General features: G+C 42.6%; 1 protein-coding gene across 1 annotated transcript in view; it reads left to right on the top strand.

Annotated features, from left to right (window-relative positions):
* LOC117508803 (zinc finger protein 350-like) overlaps window positions 1–16,792 on the top strand; it is a 44,588-nt gene that overhangs the window by 5,355 nt on the left and 22,441 nt on the right. Inside the window, exon 3 of the mRNA XM_034168634.1 lies at window positions 7,323–7,531. Coding sequence (XP_034024525.1) covers window positions 7,323–7,531 — 209 coding nt within the window. The remainder of the gene's footprint in view (window positions 1–7,322; window positions 7,532–16,792) is intronic.

Here is a 16,792-nt window from a genome sequence, read left to right as displayed (position 1 = left end):
TCCTCATGCAAACAGTCTGTTACAAATATTAAAACCATTCACACAGAGTAAATATAAAGTCTTAATCTTACCTGTTCATTTTAGTCAGATTCATCATCACAGTCTGACAAAGACATATCCACATAAAGCTTCCTGATTTTGGAAGACGACGTCTGAAAATGATCCCTTGTCGTGGCTGAAGAAACACAGCATTTTAAAAAGAAGTCCCACTGTTTTTCAGCCTGAACCAGAGAACGACAGCGTTTTGTTCCACAATAAGAAAATTAACTTATTTTAAAAGTTGAAAGAGTTACAGAACTGAGCATGTTGTTTTTTTTTGGGGGGGGGGGTTTGTGCTTTAAAAAAATTTTTTAATCTCTGACAGTAAACGCACCAAATGACTCATCACTATCTAACACAATTACATTGTGTGTTGGATGCAGCAACATATAGCACCAGCACGTTTCCAGGCCTGACTTCAATTCCTCACGACAATAAAATGCTTTATTATATGGCTGTGATGCTATGCACACTAGGGTGGCCAGAAAATGTACAGGAATTTTTTTATTTTTCAAATTTGATATCGCACACCCCCCTATTTTGTGAGAATCATTGAGAAAACAATGCCTGTGAAATTTTAAGCCAATCTAATAAGTGCAAGTGGTCTCTCAGAGGCATTAAAGATCAGTAAAATTCAGTAGGATTTGGCGCATATGAAGTCTTTGTCCAAAACTAAGGTCAGTTTTCATCAGGTCTGTAAAATATTGATTACAAACTGATGCAAAATCATCTCTCAAAAGCTCAATGGCCTGTCAAATAAATAAAACTTAAATAAACTTCAAGAGATCCAGTCTCAAGCATAATAGATTTGGAACAGTTCGGTAGGGGATCAGCCGGATCTCACACACACACATGCACAGGGTGAAAGCTCATGCTGACTCTCCATGGAATCCAACCTCCCAGCTGAAGTGCACCGTGTATCCTACCCATCTGAAGAGATCCATGCTTGATATTGCAACCACAGTCTTTTTCATGAAGAAAGCATAGATATTCAGAGGTCACACACAACAAAGCAGTATGCAGGTATGGGCATGAAAATCAGATTTTATTTGATATCATACTTAATTCAATTCAATTCAAATTTTTTTTTATATAGCGCCAAATCACAACAAACAGTTGCCCCAAGGCGTTTATATTGTAAGGCAAGGCCATACAATAATTATGTAAAACCCCAACGGTCAAAACGACCCCCTGTGAGCAAGCACTTGGCTACAGTGGGAAGGAAAAACTCCCTTTTAACAGGAAGAAACCTCCAGCAGAACCAGGCTCAGGGAGGGGCAGTCTTCTGCTGGGACTGGTTGGGGCTGAGGGAGCGAACCAGGAAAAAGACATGCTGTGGAGGGGAGCAGAGATCGATCACTAATGATTAAATGCAGAGTGGTGCATACAGAGCAAAAAGAAAAAGTGCATCATGGGAACCCCCCAGCAGTCTACATCTATAGCAGCATAACTAAGGGATGGTTCAGGGTCACCTGATCCAGCCCTAACTATAAGCTTTAGCAAAAAGGAAAGTTTTAAGCCTAATCTTAGAAGTAGAGAGCGTGTCTGTCTCCCTGATCCGAATTGGGAGCTGGTTCCACAGGAGAGGAGCCTGAAAGCTGAAGGCTCTGCCTCCCATTCTACTCTTACAAACCCTAGGTACTACAAGTAAGCCTGCAGTCTGAGAGCGAAGCGCTCTATTGGGGTGATATGGTACTACGAGGTCCCTAAGATAAGATGGGACCTGATTATTCAAAACCTTATAAGTAAGAAGAAGAATTTTAAATTCTATTCTAGAATTAACAGGAAGCCAATGAAGAGAGGCCAATATGGGTGAGATATGCTCTCTCCTTCTAGTCCCCGTTAGTACTCTAGCTGCAGCATTTTGAATTAACTGAAGGCTTTTTAGGGAACTTTTAGGACAACCTGATAATAATGAATTACAATAGTCCAGCCTAGAGGAAATAAATGCATGAATTAGTTTTTCAGCATCACTCTGAGACAAGACCTTTCTAATTTTAGAGATATTGCGTAAATGCAAAAAAGCAGTCCTACATATTTGTTTAATATGCGCTTTGAATGACATATCCTGATCAAAAATGACTCCAAGATTTCTCACAGTATTACTAGAGGTCAGGGTAATGCCATCCAGAGTAAGGATCTGGTTAGACACCATGTTTCTAAGATTTGTGGGGCCAAGTACAATAACTTCAGTTTTATCTGAGTTTAAAAGCAGGAAATTAGAGGTCATCCATGTGTTTATGTCTGTAAGACAATCCTGCAGTTTAGCTAATTGGTGTGTGTCCTCTGGCTTCATGGATAGATAAAGCTGGGTATCATCTGCGTAACAATGAAAATTTAAGCAATACCGTCTAATAATACTGCCTAAGGGAAGCATGTATAAAGTGAATAAAATTGGTCCTAGCACAGAACCTTGTGGAACTCCATAATTTAGTCTGTGAAGAAGATTCCCCATTTACATGAACAAATTGTAATCTATTAGACAAATATGATTCAAACCACCGCAGCGCAGTGCCTTTAATACCTATGGCATTCAATTAATCATTGAACACTACTAAATTGCTCAGTGCTTCAGAATGTTAGTGTGAACTACAAATTATTATAATATTCGATTAGCCCTAGGCTCCTCAAATCCTGCGCAGATGAGCTGTGTGGGGTCATGGAGCGGGTCTTCAACCTGAGCCTGAAGCTGAGGATGTGCCACACCTGTGGAAAACGTCACGTATGGTCCCAGTGCCCAAAACACCGCACGCCAAGGACCTCAACAGCTTCAGGCCAGTGGCACTCACATCCCACCTGATGAAGACCTTAGAGCGCCTCGTCCTGTGTCACCTCTGCTCCACGGTGAGGTCTGCTATGGACCCACAGCAGTTTGTTTACCGGCCCGGCATCGGAGTGGAGGACGCCATCATCTCCCTGCTGCACCGCTCGCTGTCCCACCTGGAGAGGCCCAGCAGTGCTGTGAGGATTCTTTTCTTTGATTTCTCCAGCGCTTTCAACACCATCCAGCCGCGGCTCCTGAGGGACAAGCTGGTGGTTGCAGGAGTGGACAAGGATCTGGCTGAGTGGGTCCTGGACTACCTCACAAACCGGCCCCAGTTTGTGAGGACCAAGAACTGCGTGTCTGACCTCCTGTCCTGCAGTGTGGGGGCCCCCCAGGGAACAGTCTTCGCGCCCTTCCTCTTCACTCTTTACACTGCAGACTTCAGACACAACACGGACAGCTGTGTCCTGCAGAAGTTCTCTGACGCCGCCGCCCTCATTGGACTCATTATGGACGACGATGACGTGGAGTACAGAGGATTAATGCAGGACTTTGTGGACTGGTGTCAGAGGAACCACCTCCTCATCAACGCGGGGAAGACCAAGGAGATGGCGGTGGACTTCAGACACTACACTCCCCCCCAGTGAACATCCAGGGAAGGGACATTGAGAGAGTGGACTCATAAGTACCTACGTGTTCATCTGATCAACAAACTGGACTGGACTCACAACACGGACGCACTTTGCAGGAAGGGTCAGAGCCGCCTCTACCTCCTGAGGAGGCTGAGGTCTTTTGGAGTGAGGGGGCCACTCCTGAAGACCTTCTATGACTCTGTGGCGGTGGCTTCAGCCATCCTGTACGGTGTGGTCTGCTGGAGCAGCAGCATCACAGAGAGGGACAGGAAAAGACTGGATAAGATCATCAGGAAATCCTGCTCTGTCCTGGGCTGTCCTCTGGACTCTGCAGGAGGTGGGGGACAGGAGGGTCCTGGCATAAACTTACATCTATGCTGGACTACAAGTGTCACCCCCTGCAGGACGTTCTGTCTGCTCTGGAGAGCAGTTTCAGTGACAGACTCATCCACCCTCGCTGTGTGAGGGAGAGATTCTGCAGATCGTTTCTCCCAGCTGCTGTCAGACTGTACAGTGAGCAATGCTAGTACTGTGGTAACCATAGCAACCAGGACAATAATCATGTCATTACCTGCTGTATTTATTAGGTGCAATAATTTAACTTATGGTGCAAACTTAAGTCACTTTACCTACTATATTTTAACCTGTCCATATTGTAAATATCAGAGTAACTTATCTTACATTTCACGCTGAAGTCACTTTATCTGATCACTTTTACATCCCGACAGTGTATATCATCCCGGCAGTGCAGCATTGAACTGAACAATGGTAGCCTTAGCTTTACCCGGCACTCAGTGCTTTTTTTTAGTTCTTGTTTTTTAAGAGATACTTGTCTGTTTTATTGCATGCCCTTCTATTCCTACTGTTCTATGCTGCGATGTGACACTGAAATTTCCCCATTGAGGGATGAATAAAGGCTTTTCTTGTATTTATTGTAATAATCTAAAACATTTGCTAACAAAAAGGTGCAGCTGATTTCAATGAAATCCTGACTAAAAGTGGCGAGCAGCGACAACTGCTGTACCAGGTGGTTGAGCACCACTGAAAACTAGTCCCAACAACAGATGCTACAAAGCAACGACTCATGTGAATTCAGTCTTACTGTTTGATTACTCATGCATGTCTGAACTAGAGACAATCCGAAACACCTGTTAACTGTTGTTCTCATATTATGATTGCACGCTAAGAGTAACTTTAAATTGTTTGATTATTTCAGCATTGAAACAGTTTTCCTATATTTTAGATATTAATGTACTGCAAAAATGGTTCTTTCATGTTACTTTTTCAATAATAGTCTGATTTGTTACATTATTAATGTTGTCACCTGTACTGGTTCAATAACTAATAGGTCATTGGTTTTGCAGTTTAATGTTAAATAAAAGTTTAAGTGGAAATATTGTTTAAGTTTGAATAAAAGTTAGTTTAAGTGGAACATATAATCGCTGTAATACTTGTGTAATAGTATTAACGAAAATGTATCTATTTGTTGAAAGCCATATAATTAAATCAATAAATGTTCATCATATTTTGGTTCTGATACATTTTGTTCTTGATTTTAATGACCAAAGGTTAAATTCAGTCAAACTGGAAAGGATAGAATTCTTTATGTAGTGTAATGACACTGGCGTTATTCTGGACGAGACTCGCTGAAATTTCTAATTTTGCAAAAAAAACAGTGGGGCCTTGGGAGACCACTTAGACATGATGGATTTTCATGAAATTTTAACATGTTTTCTTCACCGTTTCTCTTAAAATGAAGGGGTGTACGACTTGAAATTAAAAAAATATATATATTTTTTTTCAGCCACCCTAATGCACACTGATTGGCTGATTTCTGGTCTGAGATTTTCCCATGTCAGACTGGTTACCATGACAATTGGTCTGGAATGCATATGACATTCATTGCAAAACCAGAAAGCTAAAAAGACAATGAGAAAAACCAAGTCAGACATCAACATACTCCATAAATATCTAAATAGAATTTGAAAAAAACGCACTTGAAAACTTAACAGCTAACGACCGGACCATCTGTTAGCAAGTTGGTCACGGAGGTGAACAGGTCTGACTATGAGCCGTCAGCAGCTTTCATATTTGGGCGATACCGTAAGGTCGCGTGTTTATATACAACCCCTGGCAAAAATTATGGAATCACCGGCCTCGGAGGATGTTCATTCTGTTGTTTAATTTTGTGGAAAAAAAGCAGATCACAGACATGACACAAAACTAAAGTCATTTCAAATGGCAACTTTCTGGCTTTAAGAAACACTATAAGAAATCAAGAAAAAAAGATTTTGGCAGTCAGTAACGGTTACTCTTTTAGACCAAGCAGAGGAAAAAAATATGGACTCACTCAATTCTGAGGAATAAATTATGGAATCACCCTGTAAATTTTCATCCCCCAAAACTAACACCTGCATCAAATCACATCTGCTCGTTGACATTAACCCTATGTCATGAAATTGACCCTATGTGTCTTTTTGCAAGGAATGTTTTCACAGTTTTTGCTCTATGGCAACATGCATTATCTTCTTGAAAAATGATTTCATCATCCTTAAACATCAGAAAAGTGTCCAAAATATCAATGTAAACTTGTGCATTTATTGGTGATGTAATGACAGCCATCTCCCCAGTGCCTTTACCTGACATGCAGCCCCATATCATCAATGACTGTGGAAATTTACGTTCTCTTCAGGCAGTCATCATTATAAATCTCATTGGAACGGCACCAAACAAAAGTTCCAGCAGCATCACCTTGCCCAATGCAGATTCAAGATTCATCACTGAATACGACTTTCATCCAGTCATCCACAGTCCACGATTGCTTTTCCTTAGCCCATTGTAACCTTGTTTTTTTTTTTTCTGTTTAGGTGTTAATGATGGCTTTCGTTTAGCTTTTCTGTATGTAAATCCCATTTCCTTTAGGCGGTTTCTTACAGTTCGGTCACAGATGTTGACTCCAGTTTCCTCCCATTTGTTCCTCATTTGTTTTGTTGTGCATTTTCGATTTTTGAGACATATTGCTTTAAGTTTTCTGTCTTGACGCTTTGATGTCATCCTTGGTCCACCAGTATGTTTGCCTTTAACAACCTTCCCATGTTGTTTGTATTTGGTCCAGAGTTTAGACACAGCTGACTGTGAACAACCAACATCTTTTGCAACATTGCGTGATGATTTACCCTCTTTTAAGAGTTTGATAATCCTCTCCTTTGTTTCAACTGACATCTCTCGTGTTGGAGCCATGATTCATGTCAGTCCACTTGGTGCAACAGCTCTCCAAGGTGTGATCACTCCTTTTTAGATGCAGACTAACAAGCAGATGTGATTTGATGCAGGCGTTAGTTTTGGGGATGAAAATTTACAGGGTGATTCCATAATTTATTCCTCAGAATTGAGTGAGTCCATATTTTTTTCCTCTGCTTGGTCTAAAAAAGTAACCGTTACTGACTGCCACAATCTTTTTTTCTTGATTTCTTATAGTGTTTCTTAAAGCCAGAAAGTTGGCATTTGAAATGACTTTAGTTTTGTGTCATGTCTGTGATCTGCTTTTTTTTACAAAATTAAACAACTGAATGAACATCCTCCGAGGCCGGTGATTCCATAATTTTTGCCAGGGGTTGTATAACCTTGCTTGCTCTTCTGTATGGAAATATCAGATTTGGGTGTTTTTTGTAGGGACCTTGCAAATGCTTGGTCTGTTCTTAGACCTCAGTCTGATATTTTCCCGTATACACCTCGCGCTCACTTAATAATCCCTTAATATTCAGAACACACACACAAACACCACTATACTGCTTTATTATAATGAATCATCTTCTTTCGCCTGTTCCCATCGGGGATTGGCCTCAGCAGATCATTCCTAATTTATCCATTTAAATTCTTTCTTGCAGACCCGCAGCAGCTGTTGGTGAATAAAGATGATGTTATCCCTGAGCACCAGGAACATACAATGAATCTAGTCCAAAATGACTCTAGGCCTACAAATATTAAAGTGGAACAGAAGGAACTCTGGGTCAGTCAGGAGGGAAAGCAGCTTCATGGGTTGAGGGAGGCTGACATCACAAAGTTCCCTTTCACTGTTGTCTCTGTGAAGAGTGAAGATGAAGAAAAACCACAGTCATCACAGCTTCAGCAAAACCAAAGAGATGAGCGCACAGAAGTGGAGCTTCTTTCTAGCACCTCTGCTGAACACAGAACACTGAAAATAGAAGCTAATGGAGACGACTGTGGAGGATCACGACCAGCCAGCAACTCAGGTCCATGCAGTAATTTACAACCACATACTGATGGTAAGAGTTCTGATGTTTCTCAGACTGATGGCACACTGAGTTTATCTGAAAATGACACACATGATGACACATGGTAAAAGTGGTTCCTAAACTTGAAAGCTTGGAAATATATATAAATTTCCAAACTCTCAAACTTTGAAATTGAAGAACTATGCATGCGAGGTTGATCATTTTCTAAGGGCCGCTTCACACATAACATGAAGTTGGGGGAAAGAAGCAGAAACCGGTGTCGCAGACCGAACGGTCCCCCCTAAAAATCGGTCCGCCCTGCCTTTATTGCGCATGCATCATCAGCCACAGTTCACAGATTATCACCACGTTTCTGCTTAAAACTGACTTTAGAATGATTTAAGAGGTTTTACCTTGTTATCTGATGGTTAATAATCCCATTAATCCATTTTATCTCTTTGGGTGAAGACAGTCCGTCTCAGAAGAGCTGCTGTGGTCTGAAATGACGCGTGTGCAGTTGAGGCAGGGCGGACCACTTTTTAGGGGGAACCGTTCGGTCTGCAACACCGGCCGAAAATACGCAAACGGAAAACAAAATGGGGAACCACGAAACAGTCCACCTGCTGTCGGGAGGGACACACGGTCGGACAGGCGTGCACGATCACGCGGCGATCATTTTGTGCACGCTCGTGTTTGCGTGCACGAACACAGCAAAAAAAATTTAAAAACCCCACAATTTATAATACTTAATTCGTGTTACAATTAGTGGACGTAGCCTCTGCCTAGACGTACACCAGGAAGCAATAAAATGAAGTGGATCACTGTTCACCCTTTTATGTTTTACATGAATTACCTGATGCTCTCATCTCATAAAGTGTCGGCTCTCTTGTCATGAACACATCAGCCAGCATGGCGTGTCCAGCGCACAGTGATCTGCTGGTTACCCCCTTGCAAATATGTGCTTTTTAATTATTACAATGTGGGGAAATCCCTCAGTTGCATGCTCCTTGTGGTGGTGTCCAGCAGTACAGTGCGCTGACGTGGCAGCTGACAGGTGATACCTGTTTTAATTTATTTCCACGTGAGGATAGCATGCTGATGTCTGCGCTTCATGGTGAGGTTAGGCAAGGTCATTCTACAAGCCGCTGCAGGTCTTCTCCAGCTGTGACTTGTGAGCACAGATGTCTGGACAGCTGCAAGTCGCAGGGATATGCCCACCTTTGTCTGTGGACCTCGTCATCTCACAGGAAAAAAAGGCTCATTCTCTGTTCCTTTATGTGATTTGTATTTTGCAGTACATTTGGTTTGGTTGTCGTGGCTGCTCTCTAGGACATCCTGAGAATTTGTTGGCTCCCCAGTACGTTGGTGGACATCACAGCCAGCCAATACACAGGTTGTGTGAGTGCTCTTTGGCATCTTTTGACTCTGCTCCGGTGAAATCTTGCATTTATCTGTGATGTCTTCTGGCTCCTTGTCTGTTCAGTGTTTGCAAGGACTGAGTATTTGTTAGGGATATGTGGAGTCCAGCAACTTGGGTGCTTTGTCCTGTGCAGTCCCTGATAACTTTCAGGGTCTGATCATGGAAGAGCTCTCATATTCAAATCATTCATCCACATCGCATGCAAACTCCAGCAAAACAACCTTATCTTCAAGTCTACCCATAGGTGGTCTTGGACATCAAGCAGTCTGCAGTACACAGGACTTCAATAGGGCAGCGCAGTCTCATTTGAACCTTGCGTGATATTGCGGGGGGCGATAATCATTGACGCTTCAAAATGTCGTATGAGCAATGAACGCAACAGCTAGCAGCTCGTGTAGCTGCCGTGCTCTGATCACTTCACCCGTCCTTTATGATGAAATAATGCTGAATTTATGTGGAAATGATTGTTTGTTTGTTTGTTTTTTTTTTATATAGCGCCAAATCACAACAAACAGTTGCCCCAAGGCGCTTTATATTGTAAGGCAAGGCCATACAATAATTATGTAAAACCCCAACGGTCAAAACGACCCCCTGTGAGCAAGCACTTGGCTACAGTGGGAAGGAAAAACTCCCTTTTAACAGGAAGAAACCTCCAGCAGAACCAGGCTCAGGGAGGGGCAGTCTTCTGCTGGGACTGGTTGGGGCTGAGGGAGCGAACCAGGAAAAAGACATGCTGTGGAGGGGAGCAGAGATCGATCACTAATGATTAAATGCAGAGTGGTGCATACAGAGCAAAAAGAGAAAGAAACAGTGCATCATGGGAACCCCCCAGCAGTCTACGTCTATAGCAGCATAACTAAAGGATGGTTTAGGGTCACCTGATCCAGCCCTAACTATAAGCTTTAGCAAAAAGGAAAGTTTTAAGCCTAATCTTAAAAGTAGAGAGGGTGTCCGTCTCCCTGATCTGAATTGGGAGCTGGTTCCACAGGAGAGGAGCCTGAAAGCTGAAGGCTCTGCCTCCCATTCTACTCTTACAAACCCTAGGAACTACAAGTAAGCCTGCAGTCTGAGAGCGAAGCGCTCTATTGGGGTGATATGGTACTACGAGGTCCCTAAGATAAGATGGGACCTGATTATTCAAAACCTTATAAGTAAGAAGAAGAATTTTAAATTCTATTCTAGAATTAACAGGAAGCCAATGAAGAGAGGCCAATATGGGTGAGATATGCTCTCTCCTTCTAGTCCCCGTCAGTACTCTAGCTGCAGCATTTTGAATTAACTGAAGGCTTTTTAGGGAACTTTTAGGACAACCTGATAATAATGAATTACAATAGTCCAACCTAGAGGAAATAAATGCATGAATTAGTTTTTCAGCATCACTCTGAGACAAGACCTTTCTGATTTTAGAGATATTACGTAAATGCAAAAAAGCAGTCCTACATATTTGTTTAATATGCGCTTTGAATGACATATCCTGATCAAAAATGACTCCAAGATTTCTCACAGTATTACTAGAGGTCAGGGTAATGCCATCCAGAGTAAGGATCTGGTTAGACACCATGTTTCTAAGATTTGTGGGGCCAAGTACAATAACTTCAGATTTATCTGAGTTTAAAAGCAGGAAATTAGAGGTCATCCATGTCTTTATGTCTGTAAGACAATCCTGCAGTTTAGCTAATTGGTGTGTGTCCTCTGGCTTCATGGATAGATAAAGCTGGGTATCATCTGCGTAACAATGAAAATTTAAGCAATACCGTCTAATAATACTGCCTAAGGGAAGCATGTATAAAGTGAATAAAATTGGTCCTAGCACAGAACCTTGTGGAACTCCATAATTAACTTTAGTCTGTGAAGAAGATTCCCCATTTACATGAACAAATTGTAATCTATTAGACAAATATGATTCAAACCACCGCAGCGCAGTGCCTTTAATACCTATGGCATGCTCTAATCTCTGTAATAAAATTTTATGGTCAACAGTATCAAAAGCAGCACTGAGGTCCAACAGAACAAGCACAGAGATGAGTCCACTGTCCGAGGCCATAAGAAGATCATTTGTAACCTTCACTAATGCTGTTTCTGTACTATGATGAATTCTAAAACCTGACTGAAACTCTTCAAATAGACCATTCCTCTGCAGATGATCAGTTAGCTGTTTTACAACTACCCTTTCAAGAATTTTTGAGAGAAAAGGAAGGTTGGAGATTGGCCTATAATTAGCTAAGATAGCTGGGTCAAGTGATGGCTTTTTAAGTAATGGTTTAATTACTGCCACCTTAAAAGCCTGTGGTACATAGCCAACTAACAAAGATAGATTGATCATATTTAAGATCGAAGCATTAAATAATGGTAGGGCTTCCTTGAGCAGCCTGGTAGGAAATGGGTCTAATAAACATGTTGATGGTTTGGATGAAGTAACTAATGAAAATAACTCAGACAGAACAATCGGAGAGAAAGAGTCTAACCAAATACCGGCATCACTGAAAGCAGCCAAAGATAACGATACGTCTTTGGGATGGTTATGAGTAATTTTTTCTCTAATAGTTAAAATTTTGTTAGCAAAGAAAGTCATGAAGTCATTACTAGTTAAAGTTAATGGAATATTCAGCTCAATAGAGCTCTGACTCTTTGTCAGCCTGGCTACAGTGCTGAAAAGAAACCTGGGGTTGTTCTTATTTTCTTCAATTAGTGATGAGTAGAAAGATGTCCTAGCTTTACGGAGGGCTTTTTTATAGAGCAACAGACTCTTTTTCCAGGCTAAGTGAAGATCTTCTAAATTAGTGAGACGCCATTTCCTCTCCAACTTACGGGTTATCTGCTTTAAGCTACGAGTTTGTGAGTTATACCACGGAGTCAGACACTTCTGATTTAAAGCTCTCTTTTTCAGAGGAGCTACAGCATCCAAAGTTGTCTTCAATGAGGATGTAAAACTATTGACGAGATACTCTATCTCCCTTACAGAGTTTAGGTAGCTACTCTGCACTCTGTTGGTATATGGCATTAGAGAACATAAAGAAGGAATCATATCCTTAAACCTAGTTACAGCGCTTTCTGAAAGACTTCTAGTGTAATGAAACTTATTCCCCACTGCTGGGTAGTCCATCAGAGTAAATGTAAATGTTATTAAGAAATGATCAGACAGAAGGGAGTTTTCAGGGAATACTGTTAAGTCTTCTATTTCCATACCATAAGTCAGAACAAGATCTAAGATATGATTAAAGTGGTGGGTGGACTCATTTACTTTTTGAGCAAAGCCAATAGAGTCTAATAATAGATTAAATGCAGTGTTGAGGCTGTCATTCTCAGCATCTGTGTGGATGTTAAAATCGCCCACTATAATTATCTTATCTGAGCTAAGCACTAAGTCAGACAAAAGGTCTGAAAATTCACAGAGAAACTCACAGTAACGACCAGGTGGACGATAGATAATAACAAATAAAACTGGTTTTTGGGACTTCCAATTTGGATGGACAAGACTAAGAGACAAGCTTTCAAATGAATTAAAGCTGTAAATTAAATTAAAAGCTGAATTGTTGTACAAAAGCTTCAGATATCTGTCGCTGAGATAGATGATGACTGAAGTGCAGTTTTAAGCAGAAACGAGATGTTACTCCATGAACCGCGGCTAATGACGCATGCGCAGTGAAGGCAGGGGGACCGATTTTTAGGGGGGGGCTGTTTGGTCTGCGACACCGGTAACGCGTTACTCTAATCCAGTGCTTCTCAGTTATTTTCTGTTACGCCCCCCAGGAAGAAGAAGACATTTCACCCACTGAAATTTCCCCCATTGACGGATGAATAAAGGCTTTTCTTATCTTATCTTACCTCCCCCACTATAAATAGTAAATAGTGACTATAAATAGTATCATTTGTCCATAAAACTGTTATAAGTACACCTCTGCATAACATTGTATCCTTATTAACATTAAAGAAAACAAAAAAAGAACTTCAGATCAACTTTCAGCAAAGAATAATTTTATTAATCATCTCCCTCCCGTCTCTTCTGTACTTTGCTGCACGGTGAAACCGTCTGATAAGACTGTAGTCTCTTGCTACCGGATACTATAAACCTTGCCGCTAACCTTGCCCACTCTGGAGGCCAGTTAATTACTTTTCCAGTTGACAGAGTTTGTAGTCCGACCTCCCCTTGAGGTCGGGGTAAGCACGAATGTCATGTGTCTATAGGTGTCAGGAAAGGGTGATTGATGGGGAGTAACATATACACTGGAGACAGTCCCTGCCCTAGGGGATCAAGGACAGAACAGTTTTCCCCACATGCCCATACATTTAGCTTAACTCAGTTACAGAGCAAGTAACTAGGTGTTGGGAGATCTGCCCCCCCCAAGAAACGGGCAAGTAAATAGGAGTTGGACATGGTCATAAAAATTGGCGGGCAAGTAAAGAGGAGTTGGAGGCAATATCCAGCAAGTAAGTGCAAACTAGAGACATTATATTAGCACTTATGACAAGTGGGGCAGAGAGCACAGTAAAAGTAAATGGCATCTGGCAGTCATACACTAATAGTAATTTGCGCTTGAGAGGCACCTCCCAGCCATATATTTACACTGATTTTTTTTTTTTTTCTGTATTTCCTTTCAGTGTGTTGGTCAGAGGAAGAAAGCATGGCTCATGAGGTTGCCTCCTTGTTGATTACTGAGGAGGAAAGATCCATAATGGAGGGTAGACCTAGAACAAGGTCTGGTATGAGGCATATATATTTCACTGACAGTAGCAGAAGCACCCCAGCCCCACCAGGCGGCTGCACCTTTAACACTGGTGAACTTGCAGAGGGAGGTGAAAGCACTGATACTGAGGGAGAGTATTTGAGAACCGCTGCCTATCACTCAAGGCCAAAACGCAGGACAAGGCAAAGAGTGCACTGGGCAAAAATGAGGAAAATTTCCCAGGACCCTCTCACTGTTGAGGAAGATGAGGGGGACCTCTCAGTCAGTGAGGACAGTGATCAGGAGCAGATCAGGGCCAGTGATAGTCCCCAGGGCAGCCCTCCTACCCCAGAGAGTCAGGGTGAGTGGTCAGGAGAAACCTACACTGACTCCAGTCACTCTACCACTGTCAGTGAAGACATTGATACCACCTCTGGGGAGGAGGATGGTTTCACCACTGATTCGGAGGAAGGACTTGATCACAGGGCAAGAAACAGGGTCCGAAATCAGCAGGTCACCAGGATTGAGACTACCTGGCATGGTGGTGACTACTGGGAGCCAGAAGCTTCAGATTCAGACAGTAGTGATGATGCTGATGGATGGTCACAGTGTTTAAGGCACCATCGATTGGAAGAGTTCAGTGGTGCACTTCCTGGTGCAGATGTGGACCTTGGCCCAGATGCCTCCCCCATGGAAGCATTCCACAAGATTTTCCCAAAGAGTCTGGTGAAAAAACTAAGAAAAGAGACTAATAGATATGCCCGATGGGTATGCCAGAAAAAGGGAGAATGGGACAGCAAATGGTCTCATGTGGATGATGCAGAGATGAGAGCTTACCTGGGCCTCCTCATACTGATGGGAGTGAACCAGAAGAACTCCATTCCAGAGTACTGGAGCACAAACAGATGCCTCAGGAACGATTTTGTGGCAAGCACTATGTCCAGAAATCGCTTCCAAAAGATAAGCCAGTATTTTCACTGCCACAACCCACAGAAAGACCCTGCCAATATGAGCAACACCGCCAGAAGGGCAGTGGCAAAGGGGAGACACCCAGTTTACAAAGTAGAGCCTGTGCTGAATGAAATACTGGAGAGATCCAGAACATGCTACAATATGCACAGAGAGGTGTCTATTGATGAGGCAATGGTGGCTTACAAAGGGCGGTTTGGTGGCATTCCAACAGTCTTCCTGAAGGGAAAGCCACATGCGAAAGGTTTTAAAGCATATGTCCTTGTCGATGCACATTCCAATTATGTCAGCAACATAAAGTTCATGACCAGCACTGGCAGTCACGAGTTAGACATGAGACATGCCAAGAGAACCAGGGCAGTCTGTGTTGATCTGATCAGCCACATTAGGGGCTTCCACCACATCCTGTACACTGAGTCCTGTTACACCAGTTATGAGATGGTGACTCATCTGCTGGATCATTACACCACATATGTGGTTGGTAGTGTGCGCCAGGACAGAATAGAGTTCCCCAATGCCCTGAGAACCAACCCAAGGAGAAACCCTGAAAGTGATAGGGTCAAAAACCTGCAAAGGGGACAGTTCCTATCCAGACAGAGGGGTGAGGTGGTCACAGTGGTGTGGAAGGATTCCAACTTCTTGGCTCTAATGACATCATGCATGGAGGGCTTTAGAGAGGAGGGGGATGAGAGAGTGGTGAGATTCATCAGGTTCCCAGAGACAGGCAGGAAGATTCCATACTCACTGCCAGCCCCACAAGTAGTAGACAAGTACAACCTCTATATGGGTGGTGAGGATAGAGCCAACCAGATAAGATCACACTACACATCTCAACGACAGGCCCACAAATGGTGGAAATACTTGTTCTACTGCCTGCTAGACACAGCCCTGGCAAACAGCTGGATCATATATAAGGAGTCTGTTGACCCAAAAATGTCCCATAGGGACTTCCAAGTGGCAGTTGGGGAACATATGGTTGGTGGTTATACAACCAGAAAGAGAGTGCTGACAAATAAAGAGCCACCCATCCTGACATACAAGGACCATGTACTGGTTCGTCATGGGAAGAGAGCTTCCTGCAGAATGTGTATTAGGGTCGGCAGAAAGACACCCTCGGGAGGATTTGTCACCAGCATTACTAAGTGCAGGGAGTGCTCCATTCATCTCTGCAAAGATTGCTTCCTACCATATCACCATGTTTGCACAGGGGCTCCTGATGTCACATGTGCCACTCAGACAGAGGAGGAAGACTTGGCTGAAGCAGGAAGACTCTGGGGACCCCAGGGAGGCCCAGCACCAGCCAGAGGAAAAGAAGGACACCCTGCCAGGAGGGGACAGGCTGCCAGGAGAGGACAGGCTTCCAGACGAAGCCCAGATGCCAGACAAAATAGCCCAGATGCTATTTACTTTTAGCACTGTTAAACATGGACCATGCGCAACTCCTATTTACTTAGACTGCCAAAAATGAGACCACGCCTGACCACACCCCACTACAGTTCAGTGATACAAGACTCCACCTAACTATTAACCACACCCTACTATTATACACCCAACTCCTATTTAGTCTTCCGAAGGTTACAGACCCAACCGCTTATTACTTTGCTGGGAAGTGCTTGGCAAAAGTGGTAGAATACTAGGCATCTTTATAAAGGCTAGTAAGTAGGACCTGGGAGCAAGAGACTAGTCATGCAAAATTTTGCCTGGGAGGAAAGGGATTAACATCATCCAGCATGACAGAGACCATGTCTACTGCTGCTCAGTCTTTTGATTTATTTTCCTAGCTCTTTATCTACTCTTGTTGTTTATTTTTTTAATTTAAATTTTTTTTCATTTACTTTTTTCCTTCTGTCCAGATTTAATCATTATCTTTTCCTCAAATGTTTTCATTATGTTTCTCTGTGTACATGTACAGTGGGGCCAAAAAATATTTAGTCAGCCACTGATTGTGCACGTTCTCCTACTTAGAAAGATGAAAGAGGTCTGTAATTTTCATCATACAGTGAGGAAAATAAGTATTTGAACACCCTGCGATTTTGCAAGTTCTCCATTTAGAAACCATGGAGGGGTCT

Source organism: Thalassophryne amazonica, chromosome 4 (genome assembly GCF_902500255.1).
Source record: "Thalassophryne amazonica chromosome 4, fThaAma1.1, whole genome shotgun sequence".
Lineage (NCBI taxonomy): Eukaryota > Metazoa > Chordata > Actinopteri > Batrachoidiformes > Batrachoididae > Thalassophryne > Thalassophryne amazonica.
This window is presented reverse-complemented; position numbering and strand designations above follow the sequence as displayed.